At 37.2% G+C, this 17,024-nt stretch overlaps 1 protein-coding gene across 1 annotated transcript in view; it reads left to right on the top strand.

Annotated features, from left to right (window-relative positions):
* The window catches only part of LOC131725062 (Fc receptor-like protein 5), a 282,595-nt gene that overhangs the window by 225,464 nt on the left and 40,107 nt on the right, over positions 1–17,024 (top strand). The window contains exons 16-17 of the mRNA XM_059018531.1: positions 4,444–4,737; positions 7,729–7,989. Coding sequence (XP_058874514.1) covers positions 4,444–4,737; positions 7,729–7,989 — 555 coding nt within the window. The remainder of the gene's footprint in view (positions 1–4,443; positions 4,738–7,728; positions 7,990–17,024) is intronic.

The raw sequence follows: 17,024 nt of genomic DNA, 5'->3' as shown, positions 1-17,024 counted from the left end.
TTTTCAATACAACAAAACAAATGATTGTTTTTTGTTTCTCTGTATTTGTCATCAGTCATTACAGAAAAAAAAACTTGAGCTTAGGTTTTACCACTAATGGTATTTAATTTTATTGAAAATGATTATATTATAATGGTATAATATATATAATATATTATATATATATATATATATATACTGTATATATATATATTATATATATATATATATATAAACACGGCTTGGAAAAATAACAACCTCTGATTGGTTAAACAGCATCACATGACCGTGTGTATATATAGCGTATAGCACAGCTTGCATACTAATGAGCCGCTTCACACTGAATAAATCACTACGCAGCACTGCATTCTAAATTCCATGACAAACTGACATTTTATTTGTTATTAGTTACAAAACCACAGCCAAAAATGAGTGGCATTTCACCTATTTCCTTTAATATATTTAGGGATGAAACTCCACATAACTGGTACAACACCAGCTTTCTGAGTGAAGACAGCAGTCCATCTGAAAAATAAATAAATAAATAAAACAAGTGCACCAGCAAGAGTAAACACATAACAATAGATAAGGACCAGCTAAATGAAATAGAAGAAAACAAAGATTGAAAAAACACTCACAGAAAATACAGCATGGGCTGGTTAATGTACTTAAAGAAAAATATGGACATTCAAGCAGTATAAACCAATTCGGGGCGTGAGGTTCCGATGATATGTACCACTTCTCGGGTGGTTAAAGTTATCACCACCCCAGGCGTGATATCTATCATGGGACCCACACGGCCCGTCGTGGTTTATACCTTACATGAATATATGTGTGTGTGTGTGTGTGTCTGTATGTGTTTATATATATATATATATATATATATATATATATATATATATATATAATTATATATATTTAAATTGACATCGGCAAGACGAATTAGAGAAATAAGTAATGAAATAGAGATAGTAATAAATTACATAAATTGCATGTTCCCTCCATCAGAAATGAGACAGTTGCTTCGTAAAGTAGACAACCTTGAGAACAAAACTCTAGAACATTTGAACAACAAAAAGATAATGAAATTACACAAATTAATAGGTCAACCGGGATTACAAAATAGAATAGGTCTAGAAAAAATTAAAATTTCAAATCATAACAAATCAGAGAATAAGGAAAACACTGCTGAAACACTTTGGAATAGAATGCTTGAGCAATGCGAGTGTAAGATTTTATGACGACTACAACATAGTTCAAATAGAGAAGGACGGGAACTGTTTCTTTTGATGTTTAGGTGTAGTTTTATACGGTTCACAAAATGACCATCGAACAATTAGACATAATGTAATAGAACTAATGGAAAGCAATATAAAACAATATGAAATGTACATCGACTCAGTGACCCATATTGAAAAAATGAAATTAAGTGACAGAAGTTATGGCAGCTGTAGACCTCCTAAATATGCCCATACACGTATACATAGACTTAAAGAATAAGGACTGTTTTAAATACGAAGGCACAATAGAATATATTAAAAAAATAAGAACGATCCAATTAATCTTTTATACAACAATAACCATTTCTCAGTTATTGTATTTAAAGACAATGAAACCGGAAGAAAATCTAAATACTGTGGCATAATTAAGAAAGATAATCAAAATAAATCTAAAACAGTAAAAATAAACCAGGTTAAAGTAAATAATAAAATGCAAAATAGCGAGTTAAACATGAATAGGACAGAGAATTCAAAACAGAAAGATAGGAGACCCAAAAATAGACATGGTACCAAATACACAAAAGAGAAGACAGAAGACATAGTATTCAATTTATCAAGTAGAACTTTAACCACATCCCAAAAAGCGGTACTGAGTAAAGGACTTAAGTTTATACTGACTAAAAGATACATCGATAAAGATAAACTGGCCACTGAATTAAAGGAGTGGGAGAGACACATGAGATTAGCAGAATATTTTTTCAATGAAAATATCTCGGATTCAGAGGGTAATTATGAACATGGGATTAAGGTTAATAGTACAAGCACATGGACTCCTCCGGATGGAAGAGATAAATGGTTAGATATGTATATTGAAGTAGTTAAACAAGAAATAATAGTAGGACTAAAGAAAAGATGTAAACTTAATTTAACCAATATTGAAGAACAAGCTATGACTGAGTTGTTAAATGATGATGATATAATGATAAGACCAGCAGATAAAGGCTCAGGAATAGTGATAATGAACACAGATGACTATATGAAATCTGTAGAATGTGAATTAAATAATACATATACATATGAAGAAGTTAAAATCAATAAGATCAATAAATCGGTAAAAGAGGTTAAGGAAATTGCGGAGAGACTATACAATAAAGGCATTATATCAAAAGAATTAAAAAAATACATGCAGCCACATAATGCAAGAACAGGCCTAGCAAGAGGAAATCCTAAAATGCACAAAGAAAATCACCCCATGCGATATGATAGTCAGCACGATTGATAATCCAACACACATAATAGCTGAAAAACCAGAAAAACCAGAAAAACAACTTAGGTCGCACGTTGAGAAATTACCAAGCTATGTTAAGGATACAACACAATTTTTAAAAAGACTTGAATCAATAAAACACAACCTTCCAGAGAATACAATTTTATTTTGCATGGATGTAAAATCCTTGTACCCAAGTGTCCCTCGTAAAGAAACTTTAGAAGCTTGTCAAAAAGCACTAGATAATAGACTAGATAAATCAATACCTACAGCAGAGGTGCTGAACATGATCAACATAGTTTTAGAAAACAGTTATTTTACATTTGTTGATAAGAATTACAAACAAAACGATGGTACCGCAATAGGATCTAAATTAGGAATGCATTTTGCCAGTACATACATGGGGAAATGGGAAGAACAATTACTTAGAAAATCGGAAAGAGAACCTTTAGAATACATTCGGTTTGTAGATGATATTTTTGGGGTTTGGACACATGGAGAAGAATCTCTTTTCCAGTTTCATAAAATGGCAAATGAAATACACAGTAATATTAAGGTGGACCTTCGATGGACAAGGAAAGAAATAGAATTTTTAGATACCATAGTGAAACTTGAAGAAGGTTTAATTGAGACGGACCTCTTCTGTAAACCTACTGACATGCACCAGTATTTACACATGTCCTCTGCACATCCGATACACACTAAAAGGGCAATCCCAAAGGGTCTAGGAATAAGAATACGAAGAATACGCTCAAAAGAAAATGACTATGTAAAACAAAGAAATGTATTTAAAACAAATCTTAAAAAAAGAGGATACAAAGAAAGAATTATAGAGACGGAGTTAAGAAAAGTGGATAAACTAAAAAGAGATGATCTACTAGATTATAAAAATAGAGATAAAAAGGTCAAAAGAGTCCCATTAGTAATGACTTACTCTAAACTTTTGCCCAATATTTCTAAAATAGTTTGGAAACACTTGCGGATTCTACATAATTCAGAAAAATTAAAAAAAGTATTTCTTAAGGCCCCATTTGTAGCATTCAAAAGAGAAGCTAATTTAGGTGATATTTTAGTTCACAGTAAACATAAAAGAATAATTGACAAAATAGGTTCTACGAACATGTGCACTAGTAGATGTAAAGTGTGTAAATACATAGACAAAAGTAAAAATATAATTAAACATAAGAACACCACATATCCACTAAAAACTAATACCTACTGTAAAAATAGCAATGCTGTTTATGGAATAGCCTGTGAAAAATGTGATGAAATCAAATATGTTGGAGAGACTGGAACTACTTTATATAAAAGAATTCAGAACCACCTGATGCGCTGGGGAGGCCAAATCTAGACTGATCCTCAGAGCCAGCATTGCATGATATAATAAAAATATAAGTTTATATAAAGTAGTGTTAATTAGAATTAATACAGATTCAAAGATAGAAGTAAAAATGATGTCACAATATATAGAACACCATTACATCATATAAGAATAAATCATGGATTTGAATGTAAACAATAACAAGTAGTTGTCATGCCGTCAAAAACCTATAAATACCTCCAATGTTTTGATTCAAACACAGGCTCCCTTGAGAAAGATATGTACAACATATCGAAACGTTGGGCAGCTGGCTCTTTGAGCTAATATATATATATATATATATATATATAAAATGTATGTATTTGTTAAGTTGAGGAGCTCTGCCTCCCTTGCCTCCTCTAAGGAGCCTCCACTGTTATGTGTTATTCAGTGGTTACTGCAATAACTTCAGAAATAAATAAAACAAACTGGCATACAACAAAAGTCTGGAACTCTGTTGAAAAGCTGTTGGATTAAAGTTTCTAGGTGGGTCAGGTTTTATAATTAAAAAAACAGCTGTTGATCTGTCAGCTAGTTTTTATTTGATTTAAGTGTTGCTACTGATGCTCTGAAAGGGAAAGGTGCACACTAATTATATAATCTTTATATTTCTCCAGAGCTGCCCCAGACTACACTCACCCTGAAGCCTTCACTCCCAGAGATATTCACCGGGGAGACAGTCACTCTGAGGTGTGGGGTTGAGGGGGGTTCTGCTGGCTGGAAATATCTCTGGTACAAAGACAGTGAGGACACTCCAGTGCTCCAGACTGCTGGCCGCAGTATAACTGGTGACAGCTACACCATCACTGCAGCTGCTGTATCTGACCAGGGCCAGTACTGGTGTCGAGGACAAAGAGGAGATCAGCCACTCTACTCACAGCGCAGCGATCCTGTGAAATTAAACATAACTGGTGAGTTTACTCAGCTTAATGCAGACTCTTCATAGACAGTTGCACTGACCATATGAGTTATTTTTTCATATTTCAAAAGGGAGTTATAAATTTTTGTAATGATTTTATTAACCCAGATTAATGCAGAGCAATGGAGTTGAAATAGGAAGCATTCTGTTTAATTAAATTAATTGCAGTAAAATCTGTTATTATTATTATTAGTTTATTTAGCAGACGCCTTTATCCAAGGCGACTTACAGAGACTAGGGTGTGTGAACTATGCATCAGCTGCAGAGTCACTTACAACTACGTCTCACCCGAAAGACGGAGCACAAGGAGGTTAAGTGACTTGCTCAGGGTCACACAATGAGTCAGTGGCTGAGGTGGGATTTGAACCGGGGCCCTCCTGGTTACAAACCCTTTTCTTTAACCACTGGACCACACAATGCGTTAATGCTCATGAGTTAAAGCTTTTTGAATAGGTTGTATTAATGTACATCCTTTGGTTTACCCAAAGATATATTCAGATATATTCTATCTGATCTATGTAATCTGGTTTGTAAAATAGCGAACAATAACAAAGTCAAGACATTGATTTGGTCTGAAAGTGAGATAAAAACATCAAAAGGGCAATACCAGCGAGGTGTAAAGAAAAAGACACACGACTCAGCTATTACACCAAAAAACACTATATACATGATGTAATACAAGGTGTATAGCTGAGATAAAAAGAGAGAGGGAATGGAGAGAGAGCAATACTGTATACAGAGGAGAGAGAGAGAGAGAGAAAGTGAGATCTGTACAGAGGGAGAGTGAGCGGGAGATAAATACAGAGGTCTAAACAGAGAGGGAGAGATAGAGATGGATTGTAAAATCCATACAGAGGGGGATGAGACAAATAGAGAGTCAGACAGATCTATACAACAAGCTAAGCTCTACGGGGGTGGGTGAGAGAGAGAAAGATAAAGTGTGATCTACAGTATATATATAAGGGAGTGTGGCAGGGTGAAAAGACCTGCCAGGGTAATGGGGGGGTGGGGTGGGGGGGGGGGGGGGGGGGTAGGGGGTATTGGGTTGGCAGGGAAGGAGTTAAATTCCTCCCTGCCAGAACACACATGTGGGAATGTGGCTGTAGCCGTAAATTGATTGATTAGTCAGTCACGGGTGCGTGGGTGAAAGTGGCCAATGATCATTTTGACTGAAACTCCTGGGGCAAATTCCTACTTGGTTTGCTTGAAGGAGTTGTACACAACAAGCTTCAATATGAAAGCTGAAAGTTAATTTTAATTAAGATTTTAATGAAAAAAACATTTCTAAAGTAAAAATGGGATTCTGGACGGAGCACTTTCACTGATGCAGGTGTATAAAAACGGTAATCACAGGTAAGGTTAGAATTAATCAATCAATCAATCAATCCATTTTATTTTTATATAGCGCCTTTCACGACAGGTCGCCACAAAGCGCTTTACAAGGATATAGAAACAATACCTATTACAACAACAACAACAAGCAGTAAAAAAGGAACAGAATAAAAACAAAACAGTAAAATATGAAAAAAAAAATGAAAAAAAAAAGTTAGGATATATAAGGGTAAAAAAGTTAGGATATATAAGGGTAAAAAAGTTAGGATATATAAGCTATATTATACAATGTGTTTTAATCTAGTTTTGAAAAGAGCAGCAGTGGGATCAATATGGAGACAGGAGAATATCAGCTCATGTAGATGAGAATGCCAAGCTATAAAAATGTTTTTTTAGGCTAGATTTGAAAGCATCGGCTGAAGGGGCTTCTCTAATTGTGATGGGCAATTTGTTCCATAATTTAAGTGCCATATAACTAAAAGATCTACCACCTGAGGTTTTGTTTCTGAATTATAGGTACAGACAGTAACCCAGCATCCAGTGATCAGAGCGGGCGATTAGGGACATAGGGTTTCATAAGAAAGTTACAAACGAGAGGAGGACATTCGGCCCATCTTGCTCGTTTGGTTGTTAGTAGCTTATTGATCCCAGAATCTCATCAAGCAGCTTCTTGAAGGATCCCAGGGTGTCAGCTTCAACAACATTACTGGGGAGTTGGTTCCAGACTCCCACAGTTCTCTGTGTAAAAAAGTGCCTCTTATTCGGTATGGAGGAGCAAGACCATTTAAAGCCTTATAAGTTAACAGCAACACCGTAAAATCTATTCTAAAACTAACAGGGAGCCAATGCAAGGATGCCAGCACGGGGGTGATATGCTCTCGCCTCTTGACCAGAGTTAAAATTCTAGCAGCAGCATTTTGTACAAGTTGGAGGTGAGAAATAATGTTGTGGCTAGTCCCAATAAAAAGACCATTGTAATAATCAACCCTAGAGGATATAAAAGCATGCATTAATCTCTCTGCATCCTGCCTAGAGAGAATAACTCTCAGTCTTGCAATGTTTCTTAAATGAAAATTTTTGTAACATTTTTAATGAGTGCTTCGAAAGAGAGGTCTGTATCAAATATAATACCTACGTTTTCTACATCTACCCTAAAATCTGTACAGTCCATCAAATAAAACAAACCAAATGTCTATTCTTATTAGGTCCCAGTATCATGACTTCTGTTTTGTCTGAATTTAACATTAAAAAGTTATTAAACATCCAGTTCTTGATGTCAGCAAGACAGGTATTCAAAATGTTAGCAGCAGATCCACACAGCCCTGTTTGAGGGACAAGTAAACCTGAGTATCATCAGCAGAACAGTGGAAACTAACGTCATGTCTACGAATAAGGTCACCCAAGAGAAAATGAGAGTGAAAGAGAGAAAGTGGATGAGGAGGGAGAGATGGTGAGAGTGTAGTGGTGGTGATGCAGGTGTGTTTGTGTAAAACTGTCAGTTCCCTCCAGTCAGTGGTCAATCCTGACCCGTCTCTTAGCCCTGCTGATCTGAACTCTTTCTGTCTTTTCAGATCGATGGGTGATCCTGCAGACTCCTCAATCCTGACCCGTCTCTCAGCCCTGCTGATCTGAACTCTTTCTGTCTTTTCAGATCAATGGGTGATCCTGCAGACTCCCCTCCAGGCTGTGATTGAGGGAGACACTCTGACTCTGAGGTGTCGTGTCCGCACAAATTATACATTTACCAGGATTGTCTTTTTTAAAGATAATGAAGAGATTCAGTCCCCGAATAACACAGAGCTGAGTGTGGATCGTGTTTCAAAGAGTGACGAGGGGTCCTACAAGTGCAGAGCGATGTGGAACTCCTCAACTTACTCTGGTGACTCTGCAGAGGTGCGGGTGTCAGTGAGAGGTAGGTTCACTCGAACATCACCCTCTTCTTTGTCTGTAATGTCTCTCTGCTACATTAATATTGGAGTCCAGGTCAACTGTATTTAGTGTATTCCTAATTTAAGGTGCTAAAGTAACAGGGCCCCTATCAAGGGCAGAGCTTTCTGATATTGTGTTCTGCCAAGATGTCTTGAATTTGTACAAATCCACAGGAGGCCATACCAAATATAGCAATAAAGAGGCTCTGGATGGATATCAATTATTAAAGTAAATGTTGGTAGGTATGAAAGTTCCCTCATGTTTTGCTTGCCTTTGTTTTGTGGTCGTTTCACACTCTCTTGGCTGTACTGTTTAGTTTCTTTTTGCCCATTTGAACATCTTACTGCAAGTATTTATTTTTTTATTTTTTTATCAGAAGTTGTCCCCTGAAGAAACTTTGTTTTTCTCAGAGAGGAGCACGTTCTGTGCAGACTAGAGTCCGGTGCTGAGCTCTGCAAGACCACAAGCAGTCTGACAAAACAATACAAGCACTGCTAAATCACAATGTAGAATCATTTGTTTCAAGTTTTATTTTATAAATAATGGTATCGTATTTTTTGCCTATATGTTGTGAGGGATTGCCTTCTTTGCCACAGGTGTTCCTTCTTAAAATATACACTTGACAACCAGGATGTGAGAAAACGCTGTAGCGAGTGTTTATTATTTACAAAAGAAAAATAAAGAAAACAAAACCTAACCCGATCTCGGGTCCTATCTAAACAGATGCTTTACCTAACTAATAGCGAGGCAGGCTAATCCTGATACCTCACCTCCAAAACCAAATCACAGTCCAAATCGTAGTCCAAATACCTTTTCCAATAGTTTGTTGTCCAGTTTCACAGTAATAATAACAATAATAATAATAATATAAATAAATAAATAATAATACTAATAATAATAATAACAATAATAATAATAATATTAATAATAGTAATCCAGCTCCCAAACGTCACTTTCCAGCTCCAGAACCAAACCCTCACAGACATTTTAAATGGTAACCAATGACATTGTTAAACAATTGACAAATCATTAAATGAATAATTAATTTGAACTGGAGCCAACCCTGACTCCAGTAGCTTCCACCTGGTCCTAGCGCCCCCCCATGTATTGTCTCTACACAATAGTAAGTATTTATTTTAAACCAAACTTATTTATTTTTACTTTCCCTTATTTAACACACAGTTATTATTTACAAAATGTATTGTTTAACCCGACTTCATTCTTGATCCCAAACTCTTTACATTATTTTCTTTGTTTACCATCCAGTTGGTTTACGTTGTCTTTTCACATTTTCCTCGTTTTCTTTACCCAATCCCTCACAATATATTGTGCAACTTTATGGTCATTAATATAAATAAATATTTACACTTGCAAGTTGAATACAGTAATTACATGTATTTGCTTTTGTAATAAATGTCCAGAGTAGATTGCTTCAGCTTTTTCGTGCTTTTCTCAATGCATGCTGTTTCAATCTTGTTAACCAGTTCCAGGTAATGACTGTGTGAATTTGTGATTGCCTTTCTGAACTCATCCAGTGAAGGGGTAACTGGTTCTGTGCCTTCTACGTCCTCATCACCAGAAATGTCCTCATCCTGTCCCCGTCACTGTCAATGTCACTGGTTCAATAATGTCCTCATCACTCATAGTTGCTCATGAAGAGGCTTGGTTTTATTCAAATTCAATTTCCTCCAGTTTTGTTTATGATATTCCCAGTGTATCGCATTCCTCTCTAACAGACAGCATCTCATTCTCTTGACCACCATTTCCTGCACACCATCCAGCATGTTTAAAGTAGTTCACATGTTTCTGACATCTGCTCCCATGTTCTGCGTGTGAATTGCAAGGCTTGCAGAATGTCCACCTGGATTATGGTTGCTGCTGTCCATGCACTCATCTCTCTTAGTAGAAATGTTCTGTACCAGGATTTGAAGCATGAATAACCCCCTGGTCCATGGGCTGTAGTTCACTCATTGCATTAGGGGGGTAGAAAGTGCACAGTAACTGCTTTCAGGTCTGTGAAAGGGTAGTGTCACGGCCAAGGCTGGTTACCAGAGACCAAAAGCTCAAGTTTAAGTGCTGATGCACACTTTTATTAGCAATACAGGAACAAAAAAACGAACAAAAGATTTAAACAAACACAAATCAGATTTGCACCCAAGCTGTGCTGTCCCGGTGCCCATGCCGAAAACACAACCTGCTGCTCTCAGCCTTTCCCTTAAACTAACCCTTCCCAACAAAGGGGTTTCCCTTCCTTTATATACATGTGGCCATTCCCCAAATAGCACTCAATTATCTAATTAGAGAATGGCCACACCTGTCACTGTGGCAGGGATATATTTAACCCCATCTCTGCCAAATGTGCATTTACACAGCTAACACATCACACAATTTACAGGTCCCCCCTGCCACACACCTCTTCCCTTGTGCAAAACACACATGGCCACCTCCCTCCTTGATTAACTCCATCCCACGTGGGTCGGAGGGAATGTTGGAGTTCAGCCAGCCCCAGTCAAGGACTAGATGGACAGGGCTGCCCTCACCTACCCAGACACCCTGTCGTCTGGTGCCAGCTGGCCCCAACATTGTCTCCTGGTCTTCTGTGGTGACCCTTGGCTTATGTAAGGAGGTGCCCGATTAACTCCATTTCTACCCCCTAAGCCCGGTGTCCCATTTGTCCGATCTCGGGGCTGCTCTCCAGAGAATAAAAGTGCTTCACTGTAGTCAAAATGCTCCATGTTGGTGATGTGTGTCTTACGCACAGTCAGTGGCTATGACACCGTGCCTCTTTCTATACAGGTAAGACTGTGGGCTCATATGTGGGATTACTCTTAGCACACAATGAACATTCAGTATATAATCTCTCTGTATGGCCATTAAAGTTGTAGATCCAATTTTTGTGACAGTCAAACTCTGACTGTCCTTGTTGTCTTGTGTCAGAGCTGTTCTCCTGGGTGACTCTGACAGCCTCTCCAGGAGCCACAGTGAAGGAGGGAGAGGCTCTTAACCTGACCTGTGAGGCAGCAGTGAACAAAACCCCCCGCCCTCAACTCCACTACACCATTGTGAGAGACGGGGAGCCTGTGACTAACAGCACTGACTCTGCACTGTACAGCATAGCCAGCACTGAGAAGAGCCACACTGGGAGCTACACGTGTGCTGTGGAGTCACAGGGAGTGAAGAGGAGCAGCCAGGAGCTACACATTGAAGTGCAAAGTAAGAGCAGAAACTTTTCATAACTGACTTGATGATTGAAAGTGATCTCATAGATTATAATAGGTATCATTATATTCCCAGTATAGAACCCTTAATAAACAGATCACAGAATTGCCAGCAATATCAACACATTGGATTGGAAACAAATACACTGTACAGACACTGGTTCTGTACTATATTCAGTAGTGTATGTTACCCACTAATGTTTTAGTTTTACATTAGGTTTAATTACATTTAAAATAAATTTACCCAAATTAGTGTTAATTGAGTGATTAAAATGATGGTTCAAATAAAATGCAGTTACAGCAGACAGCCATTGGAGTGACAGAGTGGCTGAAGGCTGTTCCTATAGAGCGAGTGTGAGCAGGGTAATGTTCTTGAATCCCTATCAGCTCAGTCAAGGTGTATGGAAGTCACTAGCACACACTCATACTGTACCTTCCTTCCCCCAGCGTCCTGGCACAGCGCTGTTGCTATTGGCTACAGAGTGAGCTTCACTCTGATTCATTTCATTGTGTTCACTCTGCTGCTCCTTCAATACTGCAGGATCCAAGGTGAGACTCCCAGTCAGTGCACACATTTCACCTGGCCTGTCACAGCACACATGCAGGCTTCTTCCTGTGATTTCTACAGTGTGAACAGCACACCCCAGTCTTAGGGATAGTTCATTATAAAATAATGATTTCCTCATTAAATATACACAGCTAATTTACAGTGTCCAAAATAAACATTTAGCAAGTTTATATAAACACATATAACACAATTATAAGAAACAAACCGAAAACAATCTGCATATTTGTTTTCCAGGTTCCCTGTGTATTGCTGGTGGTACATCACGGTAAGACAGTATTGACCAGTATGTGTACAGACAGGGGGCAGCACTCGCTATCTCTACCTGTCATCATCCTTTACAGCACTGAAAATGGAGATGGAAACTTTCTGATTCGGTCTTTAAAAATCCCTCTTGCAAACTCACATTCACTTTGACCTGTGTCCTGAAATGCTGTATTGGGTTAATTTGGCTTTTTTGGTTTCCAGATGATAAAGATTCATTATCATTATTCTTTGATTCAAGTTCAATCCAGGGTATTTAAAAAAATAACCCTTTCATCAGTAATGTCACAAAGCTGCTGCCTCCACAGAGTGTCTTTACAGTTGATACACAGCTGCTCCTTACCCTGAAATGCACTCTGTGATTTCAATGAGACTTGATTACTCTGAAGCCTAGAAGTGTCATCATCCTTTAAAGCTTCTGTTATTGCTGCAGTTAAACTCTGAGCCCTCCTTGTGTGTCTCTGACATCTGTCTCAGGAAAACCTCAGATCAGGATCAGGAGCAGTCAGCAGAGGAGATTGAGCTCTGCAGCCGTGTGCAGCACACTGGAGTGGAACTGCAATAGTATTGCACTGTCGTACTGAAGATCAGCCTGACTGCCATGTTTTAGAACTACTGTGAATATCTGTTCAAACTGCGGCTGTAGTTTACAGAAAATGACCATTGACTGGGGTATTTTCTAAGACCTCAAAACAAATGGATTATTCATTGATTGTTTGATTTAATTCATTTATTTAATAATTGCTTGATTGCACAGTGTAACTTTAAGTGCATTACTGAACAATGTATGTATTCATAAGCTATCCTTTAGTCAATAAACTGCTTTATTCTACTAGTGTTGTTCTGTATTATTAATGATACACCTTCAACATGTATTTGAACTTTCAAAGTATTGGGCCACTATTATAGATATTAATGGTTATTAAATTATATGTTTCCTAGCTGTTGGAAAGGGTGTGTTGTATTAAGAACATAAGAAGATAAGAAAGTTTTTAAACAAGAGGAAAAAAGTTAGAAAAACTTGTCAGAAATTGCCGAGACTCTCTATACAGCTCCAAGAGATTTGCTGTTTTCATCACTTAGAATTACCATCTGTACCAGTACCAAAAGTTTGAAACTTTCTTGCAAAAAATGTGAAAAAAATATATAAATACGTCTTATACACAATGAGATATAAGTCATCAAACTCAGTGAAAAGTGTTACTCTCCTTCTTCCTCTTCTGACGACTTTTCAAACAGAAAAGCTAAATAACTGGACATGTACCAGTCATGTGATTGCGCATGTTGGTCAACATCAAAATAAACCAGGGAATGCAAGCAGTTTGATATCCATATCATTTATATTAAACAATTTATTTATGTTTTAAAACAGCACATATCACACACAAAAAATTACCATTGTTTGAACTTGCAATATGAGGTCCTTGAAGAGCCCAGGCCTAAGCCCGCTGCGCCACTGCGCTGTAGTTGAAAAACAAATCTAATTATTAGAAACAATATCTTAACACCAAAAATTGCTATATTAAGAAATGCATGAGAAAGGATAATACCAGTCCGAATCACAACTCCATCCATTACAGCCACGACCCCTGCTCCACAGTAGACAATGCATGCAGGGTGAACGATGCCAGCATTGGAGGGACTATTTCATTAGGTTCTGTATTTAAAATGAAATCCTGCTTATTAATTCACTTAGTTTTCCTGCTGAAACTGCTCATAGACTCCAAAGAGTTTATTTAGATGCTCACCCTTTCATGCTCTTTAAACTAATGTCATCAGGAATAACAGGTGGGGTTTTTCAGATTAAAGCAGACACACTTAGGGGAGATCTGATTGTATCGGAAATGCATATTTTGTATCTGTATAAGTGTCATGTGTATGCATCAATGGTCACACAATCTGTCACATACAATCTGTGAACATATTGCAAAATTTGACTTGTATTAGCGTAACGTTGGGGGGGTATTGAATTGTCACGTATTGATACTGAACAGTGCTATTATCCACTAGGGGCTGCACTATCCTTTTCAATTGCACCTTGTTTGGTTTTGTTTGTTAATATTCAATTAACTTTACATTTACAATTTGGCCCACTACAGAAAATACAGAAATCAACTTAAAATGCCTAATTCCAGGTTTATGAGTAATTTGAGATATACAGCAGTGTGCACATGTATTAGAACACCCCATTGCTTCTGTAGTTTTGATTTGTTGTGCATATGAAACCAAACCACTGGAACTGAAAACTTTGGAAAATTGTCAATAGACAAATTAGCAATGATGACTTTAATAGGCCACACATGCAATTAATTTAAAGTAGAAAGAGAAAAGGAACACACAGCCACAAATGGTAAAATGCACAAGACGTTGTTTAAGATGCCTAATTAAAGCACAAAGTGGTCTAACATTTTCACACATGAGTGCCTATTGTTTCCATATCACTGAAATTGAAATTCTCACACCCAGAGGTTTTCATGCAGGCAGGTATATAAAGGATATAAATGGCGAATCCTGAGGTGTTCTAATACATTTGCACACGACTGTATATAACTTGCAGAGGAATAGTACCAGTAGGTCTTGGCTGCAGTATCCTGATCCCTCAGCATTGCTTCTGCAGTATTCTATTAACAGACAGAAAACAGTGTCAATAACTTGTATTTTTACACTGCGTCTTTACTTGTGCCCACTAGGGGGAGCTGCACCTCTTAGAAGTTATAAGCTATTTTTAACATGCTATACGCACACGCAAATCTGCCCCATAAACGGTATGGAAAACGGTTTTATTCGACTTGTTACTCACATGAGTTTGCTCGACAGAGGTGGTTTTAGTTTTTTCTCGCTGCGAAATTGTATTCGACATTTGCATGGAAAACTGTAGCGAGTGTATTTCTGGTCCTAGCGCCATTCCTTATCCTATTCAAGTGAAGTCAAGCTGTCTACTGCACATGCTCTTACCCCAAGTGATCATAAAAACAAACCTTAAATGATTATTAAATGAAACTAGATGGTAACTTTACAAGTCAAGTTGTGGGGCTTGCTTTATTGGGAAAGTGGTCAAAGTAGCTGATTTGTGTCAAAAGTCACCTTGTTTACTAATTGTCTCATGCTTGGAATGTGCTAGAATTTGAAATTTCCCAAAGTTCTATGACGGTTAATTCAACAGAGGGAAGAAGCCGGCTGAAGTTGATGCGGTTACTAAAACAGCTGTACCTCTTGATTGGTAAACGCCATTCCTGTTTTGATTTCATATTTGAATAGCTGAGAAGTAGAGGAAGATGTCATTTGCTCAACGTTCAACACGATAATAAAACCTCAGGGCAAGATGCCCCTGCACAACACAATACAATCAATAAATAAATAAATAAAAAATACATTATGCGTTCTTAATTTACAATTAAATGGTTGCTCTATCTAATATAATATCGCAAAGGGTTCATTTTAGAACCCTTTATATCAATACATTGTAAATTGTGCTCTACAATATTGTTGTGCAAACTGCAATTTTTAATACACAATACATGATGAGAGAAAAAGTCTGTCATAAAAAGGTAAACACCATAAATGGTTATAATTTTGTACACGGTACTGAGAGGAAATCAAAGAGCAGATAATATTTTGCCAAATATTTAACTAGAATTTATAATAGTATATGTATGTATAATATATGCATTGTAGTTTATAGCTTCCATTTGTATCCATCTTGAACAGAACCTTTAATTGGATAAATATGTAGGAAAAACCCATACGACGTTCAACACGATAATAAAACCTCAGGGCAAGATGCCCCTGCACAACACAATACAATACAATAAATAAATAAATAAATAAATAAATAAAAAATACATTATGCGTTCTTAATTTACAATTCAAATTCATTGCAAATGTGTTAAAGTGTGTTTTTTTCCACACGATACGTTATTCTTTAAATCTTAATCATTTGTAAAACGAAAATCACATTTAACAACACATGTATGAAACACACTAACTAACATGTTCTGCTTTGTGTTTATTTATTATATTGCTGGTAAAAGGCTGTTTGAAATGTTTTTAATACTGAATGTAGAAAAAGCGCGGTCCGCGAGGAAATGCCCCAGCAACAGCGGGCGCCCTCTCGACCAATCAGCTGCCTGCGCAACCCGCAGCGCGAGGCAGGTGTTCAACGTTTCTTCACAGGACGGGAGATCTTTCTTCACGACGAGAAGCAGCTTTCTGAGAGGCGAGTAAAACCTTTTAATAACGCTAATTATCTTCATTTGTGTGAATCAATGAAAAATATGAAATAAAGACGTACAGAGAGGAAAAAGGAAAATATACTTATGATACTTCTGGGTAGTTTCCCCCCCCCCGCCCCCCGAGGAGTCTAGCCGGTAAAAGAAAGTGTCAAGCTTCATTAATTATTATTGTCACCATAAATAAATCGAGCCAGTAGGTAAGACTACTTTCTGACGTAAAATGTTTCATTAAGACTATTATTGTTTAATGACGATTTCTAGGATACATGAGTATTAAGTATGAGGTAAATATAAGATGTGCTTCACTGCTACGATTTCTCGGGCGATTCTGGTACAAAATTAATAAAACACAAATTACTGTATCTTTTTCTCTTGACTAAATTAGACCTTTTTTTAACGACGTTCTTTTAAAACCATGGTGTTTAATATAATTTGTCACTCATGCAAACTGAAAACAATTTTATTTTAGTACTACTGTAAAAAAAAAAAAAAAACAACGTTAAAATACAGTACTGAATAATACTTCCTGGTAATTGTGTGACAAAGCATTAAATATTGTAGTTTACGCTGTCAATGTCACCTGCTCCATGTTCAGCACTATCATGCCTGTCCAGTGCTGTTAGATCTGTCCTCATTTCTGGTAGACTGTTTGCAATTGTGCTGCTCCCATAGCTTTACAGAGCTGCAGGGATCACATATTGCATCACATGGCAGGGATGGAAATAAGACTCCTATTGCA

This window comes from Acipenser ruthenus, chromosome 60 (genome assembly GCF_902713425.1).
Source record: "Acipenser ruthenus chromosome 60, fAciRut3.2 maternal haplotype, whole genome shotgun sequence".
NCBI lineage: Eukaryota > Metazoa > Chordata > Actinopteri > Acipenseriformes > Acipenseridae > Acipenser > Acipenser ruthenus.
This window is presented reverse-complemented; position numbering and strand designations above follow the sequence as displayed.